This window comes from Aedes albopictus, chromosome 3, assembly GCF_035046485.1.
Source record: "Aedes albopictus strain Foshan chromosome 3, AalbF5, whole genome shotgun sequence".
In the NCBI taxonomy this organism is placed as follows: Eukaryota; Metazoa; Arthropoda; class Insecta; order Diptera; family Culicidae; genus Aedes; species Aedes albopictus.
The window spans coordinates 353,817,274-353,843,010 of record NC_085138.1 but is presented as its reverse complement, the minus strand read 5'-3'; the positions used below and the strand labels follow the sequence as shown (position 1 = coordinate 353,843,010).

At 41.1% G+C, this 25,737-nt stretch overlaps 1 protein-coding gene across 1 annotated transcript; it reads left to right on the top strand.

Annotated features, from left to right (window-relative positions):
- Positions 1-3,079: 3,079 nt before the first annotated feature.
- LOC115267731 (general transcription factor IIH subunit 1) lies at positions 3,080-22,752 on the top strand. Its single transcript, XM_029874925.2, has 5 exons — positions 3,080-3,239; positions 9,165-9,544; positions 9,605-11,008; positions 11,299-11,474; positions 21,988-22,752. The coding sequence occupies exons 2-5, from the start codon at positions 9,391-9,393 to the stop codon at positions 22,111-22,113; spliced, it is 1,860 nt and encodes a 619-aa protein (XP_029730785.1). The 5' UTR covers positions 3,080-3,239; positions 9,165-9,390; the 3' UTR covers positions 22,114-22,752.
- Positions 22,753-25,737: the final 2,985 nt, after the last annotated feature.

The following is a 25,737-nucleotide window of genomic DNA, read 5'->3' as shown; positions in this document are numbered from 1 at the left end:
CTTTTGTTATGTTGAATTGTTTTACATTACATAAACCATATATTGTTATATTATCTTGCCATTTTCCTCCTGTTAATGGCATCTTAGGCTTATTAGATTTATTAGAATGCGCTTTGGGAATTCCCAGAGCGTTTTGGATAACCCTTCATATATAGGATCGCCCACGTCTAAGTCTGAGTAGTCTCTGATTGCATTAACAGTTGAAGCTTAGGCTCCCATTCCCCACCAGCCAGATAACCGGGTTTCGCAAACTAAGCATTATTTGTGGCAACACTTTGAGCGGCATGATGGAACTATGCCGAGCGCGCTAAGTGTTATTAGACCACTAATGTAGTTGCATGAAGTGGGTGACGAGGTACATAAGTATCATTACAGCGTGCTTAACCGTTATTGCAATATTGAGGCACCAGTTTGACTTAAGTTTGAAATACATAACAACTCATGAGATAACTGTCAAGTTCGATTCAAATATAAGTTAGGTTAAAAAGCGAACCCGCATATGAACCTATATTAAAAGTCATTTCAGTGTTCAGTCCAGTCCATATGTTAAAGATGGCTCTACGTCAAAGATAAAGTTTGTCAACCGCATTTGATTCGATTGTGGTCGAAGGCAAGTTCACATGAGAGAAGAGGAGAAAACTCCCCTAAATGCAAATACAGAAAGAATAGTGTTGTAGTGTTGAACTCATCTACTGATTTACGGTAATCTGACCTGCATCTTTCCGGGTTGGCCTACATTGCATTAGTATTTCTCTCATCGCACTCTACACACCTAGCCCGCCCTCGAGCCCGCCATATCTCTTGGACCCTTGCTTGGACCTGCAGTTCTTAGGACATCTGGTTTACCACTGATTTAAACATGTTATTGGCATTAACCCTTTGGAGCCGGAGGGGTCATATATGACCCCGGCGATGAAACCGAGCATAACATAAGCGAGGTTGCGTCAACAGCGGCGAAAAAAATCGATTCCAAAAGGTTAAATTGATGTTTCAACTTATTCACTTTTTTTTCTTTCCTTTCCTTTGCATCAAAAAAGTCACAAACATCAACAAAACAAAGCACGGAAAAAACCTTAAACTGAATAAATCTGGTGTTCGATTTAAATAGGTCGAATCTGCATAGGAATCACAGCAAACATACGATCTATTCAAATCGAACACCAGAAATAATTAAAAATTCACGGAAAAATAATGTTTCGGAAAAGTGAATGGTTCAAACGTAAGAAAAACAGAATAATATATTGTTACATAAAAATCCAATGTAAATGTATAGTATAGCAAACCATTTCATTACAATACACTTTATTGTAGCTGGTACACTGTATGGTGCAGGAATGGTTTTCACCATACACCCTATGGTTAGTTTTTATCCGGGATCCAACGCACAGTTTAGGAGAAAAAACGACTTTTGTGTAACGAAAATTTCGATTTTCGCTTTCGATTTTGTAGCTTTCGGCACCACTGTGGTTGCACTGTAAGAGATTTGTGTTCTTATAGGTGGTCAAAATTATTCTCATACTATGTTATTCCAGAAATTCTGAGTTACTTTTCCAATACAGATTCTTCTTTGTTTATGTTTTCTGAAATTCTTGACGAATGTTCACACTAAACGATCACAGTTTTCAGCATTTTTTTTTTTCTGGAGTCCAGCCTAGTTGGCTATCAATATAAATTGCTGGATATTTCAGCAAATTGTTCTGAAATTTTTCAATTCAGCATGATAGAATTCTGCTAAATTTGTTAGTTATCAGTAATTAGGAAGTATTTCGTAAATTGAGTCAGACTTAGGTCGAAAGTAATGTAAGTTCTTTAGTTTTATAGTGAATAATTTGTTTTTGTTATTCGTTGCTATTGTGAACACATTAGCAACGAATAACAAAAACAAATTATGTTTACATAATTTATATCCATGTCTGGGGTTCGGGTTGGAGAATTACAATTAAACACGACTGGTTGTCTTGATAGTCATAATATTTCTATTCTATTCAAATCAGTATCTAACAATCATCTCCATACATTACATCTTTACGAGGATTTTTACATCCTCGGCTATATACATCTTATCTTATATATTTCTTGTGATCCATAGATTTATAAAAAAATAATCCATTTGGTAGCCATATATAATCGTAAACATGTTTTTCTCAATCATTAATAGTTGCGATAGGCTGCGATCAACGGTCATTTTAAATGCCAACTGCTTCGCTACTGCAAACATCCATCAAAATTTTGGTAGCACCCATAGCAAACGAACCAGAGGGTTCACCTTTCTGCTCGTGTTGATCGAAGCGCTCCATCGGTCATTACCGGAATCAAGCAAAATTTCGACCAGTTTCAAGAGGCGAAATCTCTTCAAAATTGCATATTCCCGATTGAATTTTTATTATATTTCAATTTGATGGAACTGTACTAGATGCGGGGCATGGAAATTTATTAATTTTACAACAGATTCTAATTGATAGGTGTTTATTTGACAACCGCTCGATTGGGCACTTCTCGATTCGATCCCATCGGGTACCACTGGGGTAGCGTTCGAGCAGGTACTACAACAGAGCATGCTCGAAATGCATTCGGGTACGATCGACAACGTTCGGGTGCCGCTCGGGAAAATATGCCCTATCGAAAGATGAAATTTGGTGGAGTGTTGTGGATAATCTTGAATTAATGAGAATTAATTTTTATTTTTTTAATAATACGATATTTTTACTCTGCGTGAGGGTTGTAAAATTGATGTTTTGATAGGGTAAATCATTATGAATATGTACTAGCGACTTTTTCGCACATACAAGTGATTGATTTCAATTTAAACAGCATTGGCCACATCGGAGGTTTTTCGAAGATTTTTGCTATATTTCGATATACGAATGATTTTCATGAATGAGAAAGGTTGCATTCTGGATCCCTTCATGGTTCTAGATTATTTACACCCTACAAAAATCAAAATACTGCAAGGTTTTCCCAAAAACAGCTGATTTTGGCTCTGCCCTCTATGATTAAAATGGATTGTGCCGGTTCGACACCGAAACGCCAATAGGGCACAACAGGAAAGTTACCAGGGAGGGGATCCTTCAGTTCTAAATTTACCATTTGGAATATTTCTTGAATACAAGTAACGACGATGTGCGATGTGATTATGTGTTGCAACAATAAAATAAAAATGTTCTCTCTGAATCAAATTGCACATGGCGGCCATAAAACACCATGGAAGAAGCTCTCCGTAGAAAATAGACCAAAAACAGGTAAAATATTGCCGTTTTCGGACCGATTCCGGGCTTGGATTGGCGCTTAAGTGTCGCGCTAGCGGAGAAATGTGAAGTTTAGTGAAAAATTATGCGAATTTCGGTGAAATGTGGCGAAATAGTTTTCCACTTTCGGAAAGCGAAATTAATCATGATTTTCCTGTTCCCATTTTACCTTGTGTACTGTGGTTGCGCTGTTAATATATGACGGGGCCGTGCGGAGCGCTAGTAAAAACCGATCTTCCGGTGCCGAAGGTTTCCATGGAATTTTGAATAACTAATGTTATAGAACTATTATGTTAGAAGTTTTAAATACTTTGTATATGCCATTTGGATAAATACAAGCAATTTATTTGGATAAATTCGAGATTTCTTTATCGAACTTCGACTAATAGTGAGTAATCGGGTATGTTAACAAAGAACTACGTCGAAATTATGTAAAAATGCCATGGAAACGACGGCGGAAGTTTGCGAAAAACGATCATATTCTAGCAAAATGAGATGATACTCCGCCACCGGGCCCCATCAGTGGGGCCCACTACCGGTGGCACTGTGCGGTGTGGAGTGATTTTATGAAAGCCTGTACAGACATGAACTGTCGGGTCGGATTCCATGGAGGCGAAGAGATGAAGAAGAAGAAGGGAAACAAGGAAGACGAGTGTACGGAAGAAAAGAGAAGAGACCGCGCGTGTATATTCGTTCAGTGGAATATGGTGGTATGGCGTCAGGCCTTCGAGTGTGCTATGCGGGGCGCGTGTTGGCCAGCCACTGCCGCCAGAGAGGGTTCGTAGAAACGCCGAGACCGACAGTGACAACGATGGAATATGGTGGTTGTTTGTGGTGTTCGTTCTCTCGTTTCTCCGCAGTATTTAATCGGCTCTTTCTCTGTGACTTTTTTGAGTTTGAGCATTTGTGGGAATATTTTTGAACACAAACATTATTATAATGAGTAATGTGCTTATAAAAAATACATTAAAATGATTTTTCAGGACTGAAAATAAACAAAGTTATTATATAGTTATTATTCTTGATTTTTTTTTAAATTAAGTTCAGAAATATTGTTTTAACACATTGAAAAAGAATTCTGTTTTTAAAATCAATACATAATTTAATTATTTGAAACATTTATTTTATTTGCTTCCTATAAAATCATGCTGTGAGCGTTATTACGACGCATATAAATGTAGAGGTACTCGCATACCCTTGCATTTCGTATATGAACTGTTCATCGTTAACCATCCAATGTCTGGCCGTGGTCGTCATTGGGTTATTCTCATAGACTGTGAATTGCTGGGAACGAAACGATTGACTGTAGCGTTCGCGGAACATGAACCCGTCCCAAATGGATGAAATTCTTTGTGTTTTTTTTTGTTCGACGAAAAAGTGAAAATTTGATTATCGAATAAACAGCTACACATCGTGGCCATTTAACAGGCTCATATTCTTCGCGTGTAGATGCTTCTGCCTGCTGGAATGAAGAATCTACACAAGACCAAGCTACCTACTATTAATTTGGCGTAGACCAGACAGTGCCAGACAGAAGTCAGTGCTGCGGTAATTTGTCTGCGAGAGGCAAATGAGGTCGCACTCTGCCGATGGTGCAGTAGCAGCAGTGGCGATTTAAATTGCGGATCGAAATAGGCCATGGCGAAGGAGAGTGGAAGTGACGGAGTGCAATTTTATCGACTTTGGCGAATTTGGTTTCATTTTCGTATGGCTGGAATGGGATTTGATAGGATTTATGGAGATTGAAAAAAAATGTTTGCTGGAACCGACGTGGTAGAAATTGGTTGGTGCGGATTGCGGATATTGTTATTAGATTGTGCAATATTCATGGTGAATTGTCCAGAAATTTTGCACAGAAAACTTCATTTGATTTGACGTTTCTTCTCAGCTCCGTACTGCGGTCAAGAACAGGTGACGCATCCTCATTTCTTGAACGATTCCTTGCCTGATATTTCAACACCTTGACTTGAATATACTTACTTACAGCGAAGCTGTTCTTACTTCTGGCAGATCGATAAGATCCCAGGTTCTACATCAACGCTCCTCTACCAAGTGCCTTTCCAACAATTGCTATTGTCGCACAAAATCGCTTCCTGGTGGTTACATACTTCTTCCTGTTGTCCATAGTCCTTTATAATGTTTTTGTTGTGTTCTCGCGTGCGCTTCTCGACTTACTACTCGCGACTTGAATAATTCAAAAGCTTCCAACACATCGGTCTTTGATTTTAAAAACCCGATTTAATCCACCTATGGTGAACAGAACCCTTCTTACACTTATTAAAACTATTGTTGTATTATTTGTATTTAACATATTTATTGTGTGTGATGGACCTAAAGTTCTAGAAAATATTGTCGATTTGGCATCTAGTGAATTGGTTTCCAAAATAGCATCATGGACCATGGACTTAACTACCAGAAATGCCAGACACCTTCTAGAATCTTGAATGAAATTTTTTTAAAATAGTTTACATATTCTGGAATATTGTATCTTTTGTAAACTGCCAAAAAATCTTGAATCGATTAACAAATGGATAAGCAAATCAGCTAGATACACTGTGTCTAATATCTCTTAATAAGTCGAATAAATTAACTCCGAAGTACTTGGTATTCATGGTTATGGTGTGAAAAGGACAAAAATGAATTATCTACTATGCTAATCAGTTTTGGGATTAGCTAGTTTTTTTTTCGCTGTCCAGTTCTTGCATTTTTCCCACAATATATAAATTCAAAGCTTTCATTTAACATGTTGTTAGTTTTTAAAGAATTCTTGTTTATTTGTAATTTGTTATTTATAATTCTATTGAAAACAATAACCTGCTAGTATACACTTTATATGAGGTCAGCATTATTGATTGAACAATAATTTCCCATAGACTGGTCAAAAGCTCATGCAAGATAACAAACGAATATAATAATAAAAAAGGAATTTATTGAAAAACTCTTCGAAAGATATCTCAGTAACCAAATGTCCAATCCAAAAAAAATTTTAGAGCCTTTCACAAGCATACTCTAGCTTTCAGTTGGTGCTAAGAGAACCCAAATCGGTTGTTAGACGGCTGAGATATTTATTATGATACACTTGGTCAAAAATCTCTCAAAAGGTTAACCTGTATTACTCCCAAGTACTCTTTGAAAGATATCTCGAAAACCAAATGTCCACTCCTAATAAAATTGTATAGGGTTCTACTAGGATGTTATAGCTTTCATTTGGTGTCAGGAGAACCGAAATCGGTTGACAGACGGTTGAGATATTTATTATGATACACTTGGTCAAAAATCTCAAAAAGTTTAGTTGAATAAATGCTAAGTACACTTCGAAAGATATCTCTGTAACCAAATGTCCTATCCTAATAAAATTTCTGAGCAATCTACTAGGATGTTGTAGCTTTCATTTGGTGCCAAGAGAACCCAAATCGATTGACACACTGCTAAGATATTTAGTATGATACACTTTGTTAAAAATCTCAAAAAGTTTAGTTGTATAACTCCTAAGTACTCTTCGAAAGATATCTCGGTAACCAAATGTCCAATCGAAATAAAATTTCAGAGCGTTCTACTACGATGTTGTAGCTTTCATTTGCTGCCAAGAGAACTCAAATCGGTTGACAGACGGCGGAGATATTCATCAATATGCTAAATGTCAAAAATCTCTCAAAAAGCTAACCTATATTACTTCAAAGTACTCTTCGAAAGATATCTCGGTAACCAAATGTTCAATCGAAATAAAATTTCTGGGCGATCTACTAGGATGCTGTAGCTTTCATTTGGTGTCAAGAGAACCCAAATCGATTGACAAACGGCCGAAATATTTATTATGATACACTTGGTCAAAAATCTTAAAAAGTTTAGATGTATGACTTATAAGTACTCTTCGAGAGATATCTCGGTAACCAAACGTCCAATCGAAAAAAAATTCAATAGCGTTCTACTAGGATGTAGTAGCTTTCATTTGCTTCCAAGAGAACTCAAATCGGTTGACAGACGGCTGAGAAACGTGCGTGACTTTTTTTTGTAACGCACATACACACACACACACATACACACATACACACATACACACACACACACACACACATACAGACATTTGCTCAGTTTGTCGAGCTGAGTTCATTGGTATATGAGACTCGGCCCTCCGGGCCTCGGATCGAAAGTCGGTTTTTCGAGCGATATTTATACCTTTCTTATGGGTGTAAGAAGGGTAAAAATAGACGAAAGCCTTCCTGCTTGCATCGTCGAAGGACGTCGAGATAAAGACTTTTATTGGTTTTCAACCAACGGTGTTGCCTCCATCGGTCCGCAGAGATCAGAATGGACCAGCACGATACCTACTCACTTTGATCGATATAACCCGTTAACCGCTTGAGCCATCTGGCAAATGATTTCTTCAGATCAAATTCCAGGGGGATCCACTGTGCTCATATGTGTTTTTTTTTTCTCCCTTTTAAATGGCTCAGACCTGTTTGGTCCATATTTGCCAAGTGTCAAGTTTGTATCAGTTATTCAAAATGACGGTTACGCGAACAAAACTATTTGAGTGTTTTCATGAAAGTGTAATCTATACCAACTACTCCAGTGATTATTCAGATAAAGTGATTAAATAATGATAATTAAATATGATAATAAAAAGGAATATTTACAAGAATCAAACACTAACTTTTGCTTCATTGATGAATTCAGCCAACTGTAAATACTGGTTTAGTTTTTTATTTTTTAATATATTTTTTTATTCAAGTTTCTGAATGAGAACAGGGTACTTACTTCTAATTGTTGAAAGTCTAACACAATCAAAAAGGATATGGTGTAGATTTTCCTGGATATTGCAAGTGGTACAAATGTCTGATCTAATGAGTTTCCATTGTGCAAGTCTTTCTTTGGTAGCCGTATGAAAAGTTCGAATTCTATTGATTATTATGGTTTCTGTTGTTGATAGTTGTATATTGTAAAACCATGGTTTAAGTTCTATTTTATCCATTATTTCAAAGTGTTTAATACCTTTTTCTGTAGATAACATTTCATATTCTCTGGTCCATTCAGTTAAAAGTTCATGTTTAAAATTTAACAGGCAGTCTCCTAAAGTAAGAGCATAGTTTTCTTGTTGTGTTCTATTTACACCTAACTTAGCAGCTGCATCAGCTCTATCATTACTCATATGTGTTACACCAAGATTACTTTGAGTTTCTTCTGCGATTTTGAAGTTCCGAGCGCTACCTTAGAAAATTCGACACATGCTGGCCTCCCGGATCCATCTTGAGAACCGTTTCCTTGCAAACCTTCTGAGATTCTCCCTGGTATTCTTTCACGGATTCCTCGTATTTTGTTGTTTTTGGGACACCTATAGACAATCTCAAGGAATAAATATTCAAGATGAAATCCCCCGAAGGAACATCTTGGAGAAAAATCTCCAGCAGTAATTCCTGAAAGAGTCTAAGATTGCATATCGTTTGTCTCTAATGTTGAAATAATGTGCTGATATTGAATAAATCTGGCGTTCGATTTGATTAGGTCGAATCTGCATAGGATTCACAGTAAACATACAACCGAGCATACAACCTATTCAAATCGAACGCCAGAAATACTAAATATTTTGATCTCTTCTCCATGGAAAGTTCAAGAAAATGATTTTGGCCAAACTGATTAGCTGACCTCTCCCACTATTCCGATGTACGTTTGTGTGCGTGTTTTTTTTTTCTCCCTTATTGGCACAGACCTACTGGTCCATATCGTTGTGTGCGTGTTGTCCGCGACGCAGTTGACAGTTCTTTGTTGTTGGTCGCGCGATTTTCCGTTCAGTTCTTCCTTCTCCGCTTGCGCATCGACAATTTTCCTGCGTGAGTTGTGCGTAATTTTCCAAGTTTTCCTGAATTTTCCCTCTATTTTTCGAGCTTCCGGTACTAAATCACATCCTTTTCCCATCCGTAGATATTCCGCCATCGAAGCATCGCAGAAAAGCAAAGGAGGAAATCCCCATCAAACGCATCTCATTGCGGGGGCTTCTACTGGGAGCTACCTCGGAGCGCCGCCGCCGCCGTCACCGTTGTTGGCATTCCGCTCCGCGCCACAATCCCGCGCCAGCAGTCAACAGTAGCAGCATTTTACGTAGCATCGCCTCGCCACCTAGTGCCCGTGAAGCACCCTATTCCATAGAATGACCACCACCCGGGAGGACGTCCTTCTGCAGATGGGCGAGGTTCGCTACAAGAAGGGCGACGGAACGCTGTACGTCATGAACGAACGCATCGCCTGGATAGCCGAACACCGGGACACGGTCGCCGTGTCCCACCGGTTTCAGGACATCAAGAGTAAGTTGCGGGGATTTGTCCTTCATGTTCCTGTACTAAAACACATTTTTTCTTCCACAGTGCAAAAGATCTCCCCGGAGGGTAAGCCGAAGATTCAGCTGCAGGTGGTCCTGCACGACGGCAACAGCTCGACGTTCCACTTCGTGAACCGGAACGGCCCTTCCGCGCAGATGGCCGATCGGGATAAGGTCAAAGAGCTGCTGCAGCAGTTGTTGCCCAATTTCAAGCGCAAGATCGACAAGGAGCTGGAGGAGAAGAACCGCCTTCTGACGGAGAATCCGCAGCTGCTGCAGCTGTACAAGGATCTCGTCATCACCCAAGTGCTGCCCAGCGAGGAGTTCTGGGCATCCCATGCGAAAGGGTACATGGCCAAGGACCAGAACGGCAAGCAGGACATCGGAGTCTCGGGAGCGTTCCTGGCGGACATCAAACCCCAGACGGATGGCTGCAATGGGCTGAGGTACAATCTGACGTCAGACATCATCGAGTGCATCTTCAAAACGTACCCGGCCGTCAAGCGGAAACACTCCGAGTACGTGCCGGCCAAGTTGACCGAGTCGGAGTTTTGGACCAAGTTCTTTCAATCGCACTACTTCCACCGGGATCGGATCGCCGCCGGGACCAAAGATATTTTCACCGAGTGCGGCAAGATCGACGATCAGCAGCTGAAGCAGGCGGTCCAGGAGAATCTCGGCGATCCACTGTTGGACATTCGGTCCTTTGAGGACAACACCCTGGAGGAGGGTTTCTGCAGCAGTGCCGCCTCCAGCAACAAGCAGACTGTGAATAGTGGCAACATTGTCCACCAGAGCATGATCAAACGGTTCAATCAGCACTCGTTCATGGTACTGAAAACCTGCACGGATGTTAAGACGCTCAACCGGGGGATCGGAGCGATACTCAACGCCACTCCAGGAGTGAATCCTCCGGTCAATGGGGAGCTCAATGGCCTCAAGGAGAAATCCAAAGGAGCCTTGAACAACAACAACAATCTGATCAACGGATTCAGCAAGAAGGAGAAACGAGCCCATGAGAACAACCACATTGCCAACGGGGACACCAACGGAATCTACCACCAGGGTCCGGAGGAACCCTTCGTGGAACCGACGATCAAACGTGCCCGCATCCTGGAGAAAATCCACTACGACGACCTGGAGGACGATACCGACGCGAACAAGCAACCCAAACAGCTGAGCCTTACCAAGATCGAACGCTACCTGCACGGACCGGTTCCGTCGGCGGGAGCGAGCACCAGCAACGCTGGCTATCACGATACTCAAATGGACCACCAGGGTCTGCACGATCTGGAGTCGGTCAACGCGTACATCCTGCAATCGACCGGATCGTGGAACCAGCGGACGCCACACAAGGTGCTGGTCAGTGCCAAAGCGGCTGTGAATGCCCTCGGGGAACTGAGCCCCGGTGGGGCACTGATGAGGGGCTTCCAGGAACAGAGCTTAGCTCGTAAGTATCCTTGTTCGGTTTTGTTTTCCTTTTGTCAAATAAGAAACCCTTGCTATCAAGTGTTCAATCGTGGTTATTAAAACAACCAGATCACGGTTGGTCAAGGGCAAGGCACAGCAAATTTCAACTTCCACGCGGACTGAGCCCTCTCTCTGGTCACGTTCCGTACTAACCCGAAAAAGACAAATCACTCTGAAGACATTTTCTCCCTATAACTAACTTTCCCTCTTCCCTGACAATAAAGATGAAGCACTAACTAACACGTTTTCTTTTAATTTCATCACGCGCAGAACTAGTGCCGCCGGACATCGAGAAGGAGATCCGCAATCTCTACCTGTCGCTGCTGGAGCTGCTGAAGCACTTCTGGAAGTGCTTCCCGCCGACGACGCCGCAGCTGGAAGCGCAAGCCGTCCGGATGCACGAGACGTTGCAGCGATTTTCGATGGCCAAACTGAAGCCGTTTGAGGTGCGTATCCCACATTATATTACATTATTTTAACTGCGAGTTAGTCGCGTAGTCGCCGGCTAAGAATAGGACTGTGCTACTAACTCCAATTCAAGGCGTCATGCTAACCATGCCGAGGAATGAATAATCGAGGGGGTTATAAAGATGCTCGATCGACAATGGAGCCTGTGGTGTTCCTTGGTACTTCCCTTACCGCGTTGATGATGCAGGGCTCTGGCGTGGTGGACCTTCTTTCCCGTGCAATTCGTGGGATCAAAATATGAATTCTAGTGTTAGTAGTAGTTAGTGGCGGGTTGGCTAGGTCTCCCTTAAGCAGAGGAGATAAAGTAGGAGAAGGGAGCTGTGCACGCAGTGCCAGCGTCGGAAGTTCGATTCCTTCCTCGGCCAGCCTGTCGGGGGAGATAGTGGACGGAGTGTGGTTGATGAGGGACAACATCCATCAAATTCGAGATGGGATCTCTGCGATGGGGGTGGCAGTGTGCAGCAGCTTGGCAAAATCATTGACTTTGCATCCTCGAAGTCTCGATAGGCGAGGACCTCAAGCAGGCCCTGTTGCGACTGCGAAAAGTAAATGAACGAAGCCAAGCAAAGGCTACGACGTGTACCCAGAAGAAAGCCTTCGCTTTTGCAGGTGGTGGCGGTTACGACTGTTTTTAATAAGCCCTCGCAGGAGCGGGTGAGGCAGCCGTCAGGTGAGGAGCTGCCTGGCGGTGCCCACAAGACTAAGCAGTTATTAACCCCAAAGACCGGCAGTAATGCCGATAAGTCGGACCCCAGCCAGGCATCCCGGAAAGCTGGGAAGGGAACAGGGGGTTGCGACCGTTGTTAGGCCCTCAGCAACCACAAAGTAGGGCGGACCAGGGGAAGGACCCCCCTTGGACGACAGTTAAGCGGAAGAGGAAGAAGAAAAAAAACGCAAGATGGGCAGATGCGTAGGGACACCAAACCCAGGAAACGTAGGAGGGTAGGTGCCAAACGCGAGAAAGGTGACACGCTCGTCATCAAGACAGAACAGTCTAAGTACTCGGACGTCTTAAAGGCGTGGCGAAGAGACACCAAGCTCGTGGATCTGGGAGCCGACGTGCGCAATAATAGACGTACTCGTACGGGTCCTCAAGTTCAAGAGCGACAAGGAGCGTAAGGGCGCCGCCTACAAAAGTCTGATTGAAGCGTTTCTTGGCAAGGGTGTTAAAGTGAAGGCTCTAACAGCAGCGGTGGTTCTGTAGGTTAAAAATCTAGACAAGATCACTGACACGGAGGAGTTGGTCACGGGCCGGCATTCGGGAACAGTGCGAGGTGCAGGTGGCCACCGAAGCTGTTCAACTACGGAAGGGTCCGGCAGGGACACAGGTAGTCTTGGTACAGCTACCTGTGGTGGACGCTAACAAGCTCGTTAAATTAGGGAAACTCAAGGTGAGCTATTCAGTATGCCAACTGACCTTGCACGGGCCACCGGAGAGTTGCTTCAGGTGGCAGGAACCAGGACACAAGTCATGGGACTGCAAAGGCTCTGACAGGAGCAAGCGGTGTTGGCGATGTGGATGTGGAGGCCACAAGTTACAAGGCTGCACAAATCCACCCAAGTTTGATTTGTGTCGGGAAATCCGCGAACAGCAAGCACCCAACGGGAGGTCCAAGGTGCCCGACCTTCAGAAGAGCCACAGCTGACAGTGCAGGTAACGCAGTTGAACCTAAACCACTGTGTCGCAACCCAGAAACTGATTTGTCAGACAGTTTCTGAGGTGGATTCGGATATCGCCATCGATCCGCCATATCGAGTACTCACGGTACTAACGGTAATTGGGTGGGTCCGGAAAAATGGCGGCGATATAGACGACGGATAAATACCCCATCCAAGAGTTGGTGTCTACTACCTATAAGAGCTTCGTGGTCGCCAAAGTAAACAGAGTCTTCTTCTGTAGCTGTTATGTGCCTCCGGGGTGGTCTATGGAGCAGGTCAGCCAGATCACGGACCGTATGATGGCCGTGTTGACAGAGCGAAGGCCGGTGGTAATAGCGGGTGACTTCAATGCCTGTGCCGTGGAATGGAGAAAACGTTTTACAAACCATCTGACCCCAAATCATCTGATACCTGCTAGAAGCCTAGGAGTCGAGGAGCGGAGTCGATTATCGACGTTACTTTTTGTAGTCGTGGCCTAACAAGTAGTTCGAACTGGAGAGTAGACGATAGCTACACTCACAACGATCACTTGGCGGTTCGCTACAGTGTTGACTACAACAACAGTAGGCTACAACTACAATACAGAAGAAGAAGATTCTAGTACGTAGCCTACTTTCTCAGGACAGCTGGGAAGGGATGGGAACACTCACTTGCATCTAGTTACACTCACCTGCTATTTTGTCATCTCAGAAGCATGAGATCAGAAAACGGTGTATGGAGGACTTTTACCTTGTTGTTTTATCTGAAACTTTGTCGAACAAAGCAAGGGTCGCAAACGCAAACCAAAGTTGTGACAGAGCTTTGAAAGCAAGTTGCATTCATTGTTTCCTCTCGACTTTGGTATATGCGTGTGCGACCCTTACTTTATTCGGCAAAGTTTCAGATAAAACTACAAGGTAAAAGTCCTCCATACACCGTTTTTTGATCGCTTCACTTCGGAGCTGAGAAAATAGCAAGTGAGTGTAACTCTTTGCAAGTAAGTGTTCCCATCCTTGCAGCTGGGAATTGGGGCTGGCGATGAGGAGAGAGTCACCAATGAATAAGAAACTTGCGGGGATAGAAAAGATAAGTTCCGAACGTGGCCCTAAAAGTTGCTATTGCAGAGGCTCCCGGGATGTTCAGGTCTGCTACGCAGAAATGCCTGGTTGAGGGAGTTTTCCCATTCCCAGAGGTTCGGAATCGGCAGAGTACTGCTGCTAAAGGAAGGGAAACCATCCAGAGACCCGTAAGAGTGTAAATGGTCTTTCGAGCAACCAGTCCAAAAGGGGAGGTCGACCGTAGACACTATATTGTCGATTACAAAGACCGCCGAAATAGCGTCTCAGCGTAAATGAGTAAGTAATGATGACTAGGTGTGAGGAACGCATTCAATAGCGCCAGTTGGGTGGCTATTGCCGATGCGCCCCTGCGTCTGTGGATACCCGGGTACTTGTACAAAATACTCAGAAGTTATTTCCAGAATAGAGTACTAGTTTACGACACAGAGGAAGGTCGGAACGGAAGTGCCTTCACATAACCTTAGCAGTCTATCCTGGGTCCGATGTTATGGAATGTCATGTACGACGAGGTGTTGAGGTTAGAGTTGCCGGTGGTTGTGAAGGTCGTCGGCTTCTCTGACGATATTACGCTGGAAGTCTACGGTGAATCAATCGAAGAAGTGGAGTTGACTACCACCCACTCGATAAAATCTGTTGATTTTATACTCAGCTGTAGAGAGTGCTTCCTTCTAAAGAATTTACACGGAACCCCCTATGTACAGCTCTTTGTCACTGAAAGTACCCAGCAAGAATGTGGATACAGCGTCCATCTGCTCGATGTCCAAATCGTATTTTGCATCGCCATCAACTACCGAATTGTGGAGTATCTCCCTACAGGGACGTAAACTTCCTCGAAATTGGTCCCCAGTCTCTGCGAACATCCCTTGACGACTATACGGATCTTGTACCGCTCAATCCGGCTCAATTCGGCAGCTCTTCTAACACCCAGGTGTTGTTGCTTTCCAGAGCTTGGATCTCCTGCTGCATAGCTTCTACCCAGTGGTCACGATTCGGCCGTTCGGAAGAATGGAATTCTCTTCCACGTTCTTAACGGGTTATCTGTTGGCAAACGTTTGAACGTGTAGCTTCTCGATTCATCTCGGAAATCCGAGCTCAATGAACTCGACCGGATCCTTCTGTGCTCCGAACTTGCTTCGTTCCTCATTCACAACGATGACGTCACGACTGGAACCCTTTGGTATCCTCAGCGTAGCCCATGAAAACACACTTGATGGATTTCGAATCAAGCTTCGGTTGATGAACTATCGTTGCTGCGCCGTATATCTTCAAATGGCCCAGTTATGGCTTCTTACCTGTCCACGCTTTGTTCGGAGTAATTTCTCCCGCCAATGCTCGTGTTGGACTAGGTTGCTAGCAAACTTCTGACTATTATCACCTCGTCCATACTAAGGTATGGCGGCAGGCTTGGCGCACGGTGATAAATACAGTATCGGACAATAAAAATGCACCAAAGCCGTTTTCTCATACAAAATAGCCAACTTTAGATTGCCATAACTCAGTTATTTCTCAACCGATTGTTTTCATTTTTCTGTGACGAACTACAAAACATTTCTATTTTTAAATAACAATTGGCTTCTTTAGCGGTGTTGAGATAACTCCATATTTTTAATCTGCATGCGAAACTGAGCCGAAATCCAAATTTTCATGAATTTTGGTGCCCGGGAACCTATTTAAAAGTCAATTTGAAGTTTGTATGGGAGCGATTTGTTGAATCACCCCTCGTCGCATTTTGTACTGGGTGGAACTGTCAAACAGTTACCCAGCTGTCAAAAGGTGATTTCAAAAAATATCTTTGAAATTAATTTTTGGTACCAAAACAAAGTTCTAAAAATCTGAAAAAAATCATAGTGGCTCAGAAAAAGGTGCTCTTTCGTATACAATCAAAAAGTCGATACATTTTTCTTAATTTAAAAACCCAATTGACGCAATAGTTACAGACGGTTATATTTTGACAATAAAAATGCACCAAGACAAAAAGTCTTATAGCAAAAAATGCAGAAATCAAATCGTGTTGGTCTTTTCAGTAAAGTTAATCGTTGTCACACAATAAATATATTTATCGAAGACACCATAATGATATGACGTAACAATTTTTTTCTATAAAATTTTATGTCTCGGTGCATATTTATTTTCAAAATTCAACCTATCTGTAACTTTTGTATCAATAGTTATTATGGAACTTTTTCAATAGTTTTCGAAAATTGAAGTGTTTTGTAGTTTATCACAGAAAAATGAAAACAATCGGTTGAGCAATACCTGAGATATGGCAATCTAAAGTTGACTATTTTGAATGGGAAAACGGCTTTGATGCATTTTTATTATCCGATACTGTATATACATCTCTGGTGGTTAGTTCTGAGGTGAGTGTAGCAACGACTGCGTTATTGACAAGCACGCATGCTCGAGGCATGATATGCGAGTTTGCCATTTCATTTTTGCTGTAAATAGTAAAAACAGGGTTCACAAGGTTTCCTAGGCAGAAGTTTCCTTTACGAAATTACGGTTCTTAGACTGAAGTCACTTGGCCTGTACCATTTTATATAAGTCTACAAAGATTAATCGTTGCTGTTCTTTTGTGTTAAAGATTGATCTGAATTATCCTTACCGTAGTCACTGCCCAAACTAGGCAGGATAAAATTCTTTATAATGACTGCACAAGAACTAACAACAACAATAAAACCAGATCGATATCGATTGAGAAACGTCAAAGGCAAGGATGCTCAGAAAACACTCTGTAAATCGCAGACTGCGAAACCATATAAGGGTAAATTGAAAGTAGCCAATGACATCCCTGGGCTTTGGATCAATATTGTCTAGGGAAGAGTGTCTTCTGAGGGCCCTCTTGTTTCACTTGTTACTAGTGTTGTTAAACCATATTTCTTTATTACTTTATTGTTATTTTTTCTGATATAACAACATGGGTGCGACAGGAGTGACCATCAAAGCCACTTATGTCCCAGGATAATTCGATCCAATAGCCAACGGCTTCCTCAATGGCCGACTGGGTGCGTGCTTTGGGTGGCGGATTTAAGCAAAGGAAGGGGAATCATACTTCGATTGACTTCATCGGATAAAGTGCCATCCGATAAGCGTTCTTGTATGAATCGCCTTCCATCGTCTCGCAGTCAAAATTGAATTTAATAAAGCGAATAAATGTTAAAAAACTTAAATACTAAATCAATTGTATTACAGATTTGTCCGCATTTCAACTCTAGACATTATTTTTATTACTGTATTAGCTTCAATATTTAGTTATAAAGTTTGAGAAAGAGTATAGCTACATGACTGCAAGACGACGTGGACCACATTGAGGAAATAATTATTCGATATAGGGTAGTTGGACCATTAGGGAGGGGCCTCTATTTTCGGCATTTTTCTGCTGTTGCTCGGCCGGTTGGACTGGTTGACTGTATTTCTTTTGCGCGATGAGATACTTGCATTATCTACCCGAGCACGAGAATTTGGGTTAGTTGGTTCGATGTTGATTGGGTTGTGCCAGGGGAATGCCTGAGATGGTTGCCACTGCCCAGATAGTTCGGCTTCCTAATCAAATGTTAAAATTTTTAAAGGCCCAGCTATGCTGCAAATACAAAATATTTTATTTTCTTGCAAATTAAATATAATTAAAACTACATTAAATTATGATTGATATTCGTGACGATTTTTGATCCTGTTTGATATACACACTAATACTAAAACAGTTACTGCTATTATTCATAAACATAAACACTAAACACATAATAATTACTAATCCATTTTTCCTTCTTTGTTTTTCTCTATAAAATTTTGCATGGTTCGCATCTTTGCGGAACATGAACGGTGCATGAGCACAAGCTTTTTCAGATTAACATATGGAAGATCTTCGAAAGACAACCAGAAGCTAACAAACACAGTCTATGGGGAAGTATCATCGACATATGTAAGTAAACAAATGTAAAATACTCTCCATGGAACCTGAATTCTAAGTGTGCGAAGGTAAATAACTAACATACGGCGGGAAACAATAATTTATCAGGAAACTAAGTGGATGGAAAATTATTTTTCGCAGTTTAAATGAAAATTTAACTAAAGTTACGCGTACGAATGAATAACTAGTTTTCAAGTAGTTTTCTTCTTTTCAAAAGCTCTAATTCTCTTTTTTTTTTGCAAATTTGTGGAGCTTTTGCAGCCGAATAGCATTGATATTGTCAAGTCCGTACTAACTCCCGGCCCGAGTTGCAACACTTAATTGTGCTTATAGTTCCGAAGCTAACGCGTGATCAATAACTTAAGGCGAAACTGGAAGCATTTTCTCATTTTTTCGGTTTTTGATTTTTTATTAAATAACGAAGCAATATTTTCAAAATCGGTTTTCGTGCACATGTAGAGTATGGATCAAGGTATCTTCTGAATTTTTTTGAGGTGGAAAATGTTTTCCATTTTTGCAGAAACCATTTTTTTGTGAAATTTTGTTCAAAAATGGTTTGTGCAAAAACGAAAAACATTTTCCACTACAAAAAAAATCAGGAGATACCTTGATCCATACTCTACATGTGCACGAAAACCGATTTTAAAAATATTGCTTCGTTATTTAATAAAAAATCAAAAACCAAAAAGTGAGGAAATGCTTCCAGTTTCGCCTTAAGATGCTTTGTTGACGTCAATGCGTCTCGACATGACACCTACTTCTTTGACTAAGCTGGACAACATTACTTATGTATGACAAGGAAAATATTTCTACGTTTTTAAATGTTGGTATTATATGAAAAGTGAGGGAGTATGACGTGTTTTCTACAAGAAAAACTAGTAGGACTTACAGAACAATTCGAAGATTTAGCCGTGTATTGCCTGGATCTAGGAGCAATTTCTGTTAGGTGCAAATGTTTATTAGTTATGAAGCCAATACGTTATCAATGAGACCAATTAGTCTGGACATCTTAAATAATAATCTGTAATAAATGACGCAAAAACATTATGACCAGCAATTACTGACATAATGAACATAACTACTTGGTATAACACTTCAATAGAGTAGAGGCTACATATTTGATATGGGGCAAAACAGCAACGCTACTTAAGTTTGGGAATCTAAGGCAACTAACTGACAAATTGACATGGACCTAACATACAGCATGGACCTTACTACAGAAACCAATCTCATACTTTCTACCGTATTTGCATTATTGTGTCTCAAGTCTAGTCCAATACCTTTCCCCAACATATAACATTACCCTTCCGATGGTGTTCATGTGGTCCGCACGGACTATTACGGCCATTACCCCTCCTTGATCTTCGGCATTGGATTGACTTGCGCTCTTATTGCCCCACCAACTGCTGCAAAATGAAAATGAAAATGAAATTGAAAGTAGCCAATGACATCTTCATAATCTCGCCCTTATGCAGCCTCAAATGTGAGACTAAAGAAGGGCAGTTGTTTTCCTCGGAGAAACACAAGGTCGACTGCACTGTTGCTCCGGTTAGCACAGTAAGAGCAAAATACTGTGGAGGGTACTCTGATAGGTGCTCCACAGACCCCGTTTGCGATTAGATTTGTATTAGACCCCTAACCTTTTATTCCTAGGCCCGGTAAGTACAAAGCTGCATAATACCATTGATCCGTATTGTTATTCTGAGTTGATCCAACCAAGGATGTTTTCGATCATCTGGCAATCATTTGACTCATTTGTCTATAACTCAGTTCAGAAGCCTAATATTAAAATGTGATGTTCGACAAACATGTAGATTATTGTTTATCCTACAATTATCACCAAGGAAGCCATATTCTAACTCTTATATTTACTGCGTAAAAGTGTTAGTACCACCTACTCATACTAAACGATCGGATTTTTCGATCGTTTAGTATGAGTAGGTGCTACTAGCACTCTTACACCGTATATATGAGAGTTAGGATATGGCGTCCTTGGTGATAATTCCAGACCAACAATTGAAAAGGCCCCATCAACATTGCGTAAACAAACACGTTTCTGTCGACTTGAGGCCTTCTGAGATCCACCCACGCATCTCACCACCACTATCAGAAAGCTTGTTGTTTGCGCTTTCTGTTAGTGGTGGTGAGGTGTGTAGGTGGAGTTCAAAAGGCTATGTTTGAACAGAAAGAAACATGTTTGTTTACAAAATGTTGTCGAGGCCTTTCCAATTGTTGGTCTTGAATTGTAAGAAAAACACTTTTCTACAAGTTTACCGAACACCTCATTTTAATATTATATTTCTGAACTGAGATGTGGATAAATGAGTCAAATTATTGCCACGTGATCGAAAACATCCTTGGATCCAACCACTACCGATATTGCACAGCTATTGAGTTGTCCAAAAAAAGTCTCACGAAACCTACTGCAAGCCTATCCATATACGTGAGAACAAAAGATGTTTACAAAGTTCTTACAGATAGATTAACACGGGAAATCTGAACACAAACCACTACCACACAGGAATTTGGATTGGTCAATACTGCCCCCACTCGCATAACAGTCCCATTTGACTTTTCATCACTTTTGAGTTAACGTTATGAATGGTCATCATTTTTGATGTAGGGTGGGGCGGGGCAAGATGGGTCACCTAAGGATGGATCACCAAGACTTTGTAAATACAAATCGTATTGGTTTGTATTCGTCCGCTACTCTTTAATACACTAGTTAGCTATGCTAAAAGCCCATAAAAAGTTCATTATATACAAAATATGATGTTAAACAAGCAGTTTTTAAAAGTGATCGATTTTGCGCCGTGAAAAAAGTGCGGGGCAAGATGGGTCACCTTTTAAGTAATTCACATTTTCTCAACGAAAAACGTCAAAATATAAGATTTGTTCCGCATTCATATATGCTTCATATCCATACTGAGTAAACAAGAACTACTAGTAAACATTTTATAAATTTATTTGGAATATAAAAAACTTAACGATTTGAGTGGTCCTAAGGTGACTTGAAAATCGATGTTTTCACTAAAAAATTATCATAATTTTATGTTATAATTTTGAGCGTTCATTCCGCTTGATTGAAGACATTTATGAGATAGTCTTGTAATAAAAAATAAATAACTTTTGAATGCTCCAAAAATACGTTCAAAATTGAAGGTGACCCATCTTGCCCCGCGGCCGTTTATATGGAGATTATATGGAATGTATCGCATAAGAAAAATGGCTAAAAACCATTTTATTTTTTATTTCCAATGAGAGTGAATAATTTTTCAATCAATGCCCCAAACTTTTGTATATTCATGCTGGTCATCTAATAAAATTATTACAACATAAAAACATGAATAATGCGCCCGTAAATGGCACTGACCCATCTTGCCCCGCGACCCATCTTGCCCCGCCCCACCCTACTCCCAAAAACAACAATAAAAATTACGAATTTTTATGTCAATGTGCGAAAAAATACCAAGTTATGAGCGTCCCATATCAAAAGTACCGGCATAACAGTCCCATCATGGGTTTTTGTGTTACGTTACACAAAACTGAACAATTTTGTAGTGGTTATAATATTTTTTACAGTTTTATATTCATGTGCAAAGCAATCTGTGAAAGTTTCGAGATGATCGAAATATTTTTCAATTTTTGGCGGTTTTTCATAGTTTTATATGGAAACAAGTTTTCAAACTTCAAATGCCGTTTTCTCAATTCCTACTTTTTGCAAATGGGACTGTTATGCGAGTGGGGGCAGTACAGTCTTGAAATAAAAACGATCAATAACGTAAAACGATGACATTGTGCCCATAACATCCGTTGATTTCAATCCTCTCTTAATCTCGCCTATCCACTTATCTCCCCTTTCCACAGGAACGTGCCATGAGGGAACTGTTGCCATTGGGCGCGTCACTGACGCAGCATTTAAACCAGCTCCTGCAGTCGGCGAACCGGAAGTTTGCCACCTGGCAGGATCGGCAGCGCCGTTCGCACAGGTAGCACTCGTCGGCGGTCGCCTCCTGTCCGTCGTCTCCGGTATCATCGACGACGTCGTCTTCAGCTTCCTCATCGCCGGCCCACCACCATTACTACTACCACAACAGCCGCCACAATGCCCATCTGTTTCTCTACGGTGGTTCGGCCAAGCGCCATCTTCATTAGAAGTCATCCACGATGGCCTACTACGCACGCGGCGCATTATGTGTCATTATGATTCCATCGCTGCTGGCTGGAAAAGAGCGAAGCCCCCCGCCGGGTATGATGGACCTTTACTGTTTTGGGCTTGGGAATTTTCCAGCTTAGCTTTCTTGAACTTCCTGTTTTAAACAGTTGGAAACAAACAATTTTGAGGGTGATTGAATAGAACATTCTTTTGAAGGGAAAATTTGTACTGAAAGTTAGTGATCAAATCATTACACAAAATTTAAAAGATAGAGGAAAGGTTAAGCAGTAGGAAGGGAACGGTTTAACTCTAGATTAGGAGGAAGAAACAAGCAGTTAGGAAGTGATATTTCAAAAGAAAAGAAAACAATTGCTATGAAAACAGAAGAAACAAATGTGATCATTTCTGGAAGAATTGAACTCTTGCAAACTGGTGTGTTTTGTTTTTCTCCTTAATAAATTTCTATTTCGTTTTTAGTTCTCTGTTGGATCTAAGCAATCACAGGTCTTATAATCAGCATTAGGAATGCTTCCAACCAGAATTCTATAGACCTATCATAGAAGTGTTATCTTATCTGCATTTGTATTGCTGATTTATTGCTTGAAGTATGCCCATTTCTGATTCGAAGCCTATTATCAATGCTTTCAGAGCTGTCTTAAGAAAGTTAATCTTATCTTTGATGAGTATTTTAACAGAACACTGAACATGCCTTCCGAGCTATGAGGGACTTGTAAATCCTGAAACAGCATACCTATACATTTCGGCAATTTGAATCAGAACAGAAAATCAATTAACCCTTTCCTTCCCACGACTTTAAACGACTATTTCTATGCCAAGAAAGCGTTTCTGAAAAAAGTGCTTGAACAAAAGTTATTGCAAATTGGCCAAATTTTTCGAAATCAACATAAAAAAATTTAGTTGTAAATCAATAGTATTTTGATTGTTTATCAATAGTTCCACTATTGAAACAAGTAGTTGGGAGTTGGGTTTACCTAATGAGATTACAATCATATTTTAAAAACTATTGCATCATATTAATCTAACTTCGTTTGTCTCGAGTTCGTCGAAAATCGATGGTGCTCTAGAGCAACCATGGGAAGTAGAGGGTTAACAATCCTCAATGGATGCCTCGTTTTCTGTTTAATTTTTGATTTCAAATAACTGATAGGACATTGAAGTCTTTTAGCTTACTGTAAATGGTAGGGCTTGTGTTAAAAACCTTGACATGTTTAGTTACTATTTCTAAATCATTTCACTTCCTTTTAATCTTCCTCGAGATGTGACTTTGTTTCGTTTACTGGTTCCTCTGAAAAGCACAAAGTGTGCTGTATTTTTAATATGTTACCTTTTCAGCGTTTCTTTGAATGGATCTGAAAAACAAAATGATATCGATACAAAACAAGAAAAAAAATAGCTTGAGATTTCGTAAATGGAAAGACGTACTAAAATTGTATTTGAACAGTCTGAAAAAGAAAGAAGCAGAAGAAATTGAAGATAATAAAGTCAATAATAGGGAAGAAGAGCGATTTGTTTTATTAAGAGAATGTTACAGAAGAGGGTCCAGCAGCGAGTGTGAAAACAAGATATGGAGCAGCAAATTAATTAATCAAGAAACTGAAAAAGAAGTAGTTGATCAGCTGCAAAACTAAATTAATGTAATAAATGAAAACTACAAGTAAAAAAAAAACAAAACACTCAGATACATCATAAACACATCCTACAACAAAAAAAAAAAACAAGCATGTATTCAACAGTATATCGTTTGTACGACAAACCAAACACACACAGCCGATTGAAGATGAAATTGATAGAACACAAGAATATAAAAATCAAAAATATCTAAATCAAGAGGAAGTACCACACTGTTCATTCGTGAATATCACAGCCATCGGTCATCACTGTTCACACACCATAAAAACTTGGAATATGATGTCTACAGTTGCATGATGCTTGAAACAAATTAGGTACCTTGTTTTTTGCTTTAGGTTACAGTTTTTGCACATTTAGAGCGGATTCAGACATTTAGAAGCGGATTTAGAAAAAGGAATTGTCAAAAAGTTGTCAAGCCAATTCGCAGTCTTTTTGTGTTACAAGATAGATCAATATAGGCGTAATCAGATGCAAACCAAAGTTGGTACGGCCTGTCCATAAACTTGTGCAGACCTCAAGCGGGCGCCAAACCGCAACAGGAGTTGGTTACCAAAGAAGTTAATAGTCCATCCTTCTATTTCTCGTGTTTGTTGCAAAGAATGAGAAATAAAAAAAGCAAGCTACGCCAGTGATCAGCAAGGCCCCAAACAAGGTCTCCTGAAACTCCACAAGTCGGTGTACTCCAGAGCCGTAGGCAAACCGCCCCGCGGTTCGAACTGCATGACCGAAACCAACCGAAGCCGCGGCTACCTGGAGACAACAAGCGCCCGGCAAAGGCAGACGAACCGTCGAAGAAGGGGATGGCCAGCAGGAGTAACTAGGTTCCTAAGCGGGTTCAAACACGCCCAAAGGGGAAGGAAACCAAGCACAAAGATTCCACTCCTAAGAAGACCAGGGGTCAACCGGTCCAGGGGAAGGAAACCCCTTGAATCAAAGAAGTCAGTGAGACTAGCTAAGGGAAGCCGACAAACGTGAAAGGAGCGGCGTTCTGGTCTACAAGACCGCGGTGGACGCATACGCCGAGGTGTTTAGTGTCATGTGGGGCGAAATCGTCTCTCATCGCTGGACGCGAATGTGAAAGCACCCGACGCACTGGAACCGGAGAGATGATGCTGGTGCTAAAGAAAGAGGCAGCAAGAAAAGGCACCTCCTATGCAACGTATCCAAATACCAAGGTAAGATACTCCAACTATTATTGAGAAAAGAAAAAAAACAAAAATATAGTTTTTTTGCAATTACGTTGCTTATAACCCTACTTTTCACTCGCGGTTGCAACGATAAAACGGCCTACTTTTCTCCACTAAAACAAAGGTGCCGAAAAATACTACTTTTCGGCACTCTTAAGAGTGCTGAAAAGTAGCACTTTTCGGCACTTTTGTCAGCACATACATTTTGCTCACTACCGCGATTTCCGTAGATAAACCTGTTGCTCCTACATCCAATCAGCAGCTCGAATCCAAATCAGGACTATGACGATTCGAATCGGACCGCCGATCAGGAGAAGCCGCAGCTGAAGCAACTTTTGCCCCTTCTTATGTTGCTGATTGACGACGACGACGTAGCTTGAAAATGTGTGTCACCATCAACACCATAGCCTACCTGATCGAACAAAAAACTGCACCGGTGCGCATGGATGCGCCCACGTGGTACCTCTTGATTTCATGTATGTGCAGCTATATAGATTATCCGGAGCGAGTATTTTTCGTAATTGCAAAAAAAATGTGTATGCAACGCGTTGCAAAACTCGATTTTTTCAGCACTCGTCGTATTTATCCAACTCGGCAAGCCTCGTTGGATAAATGTACAACTCG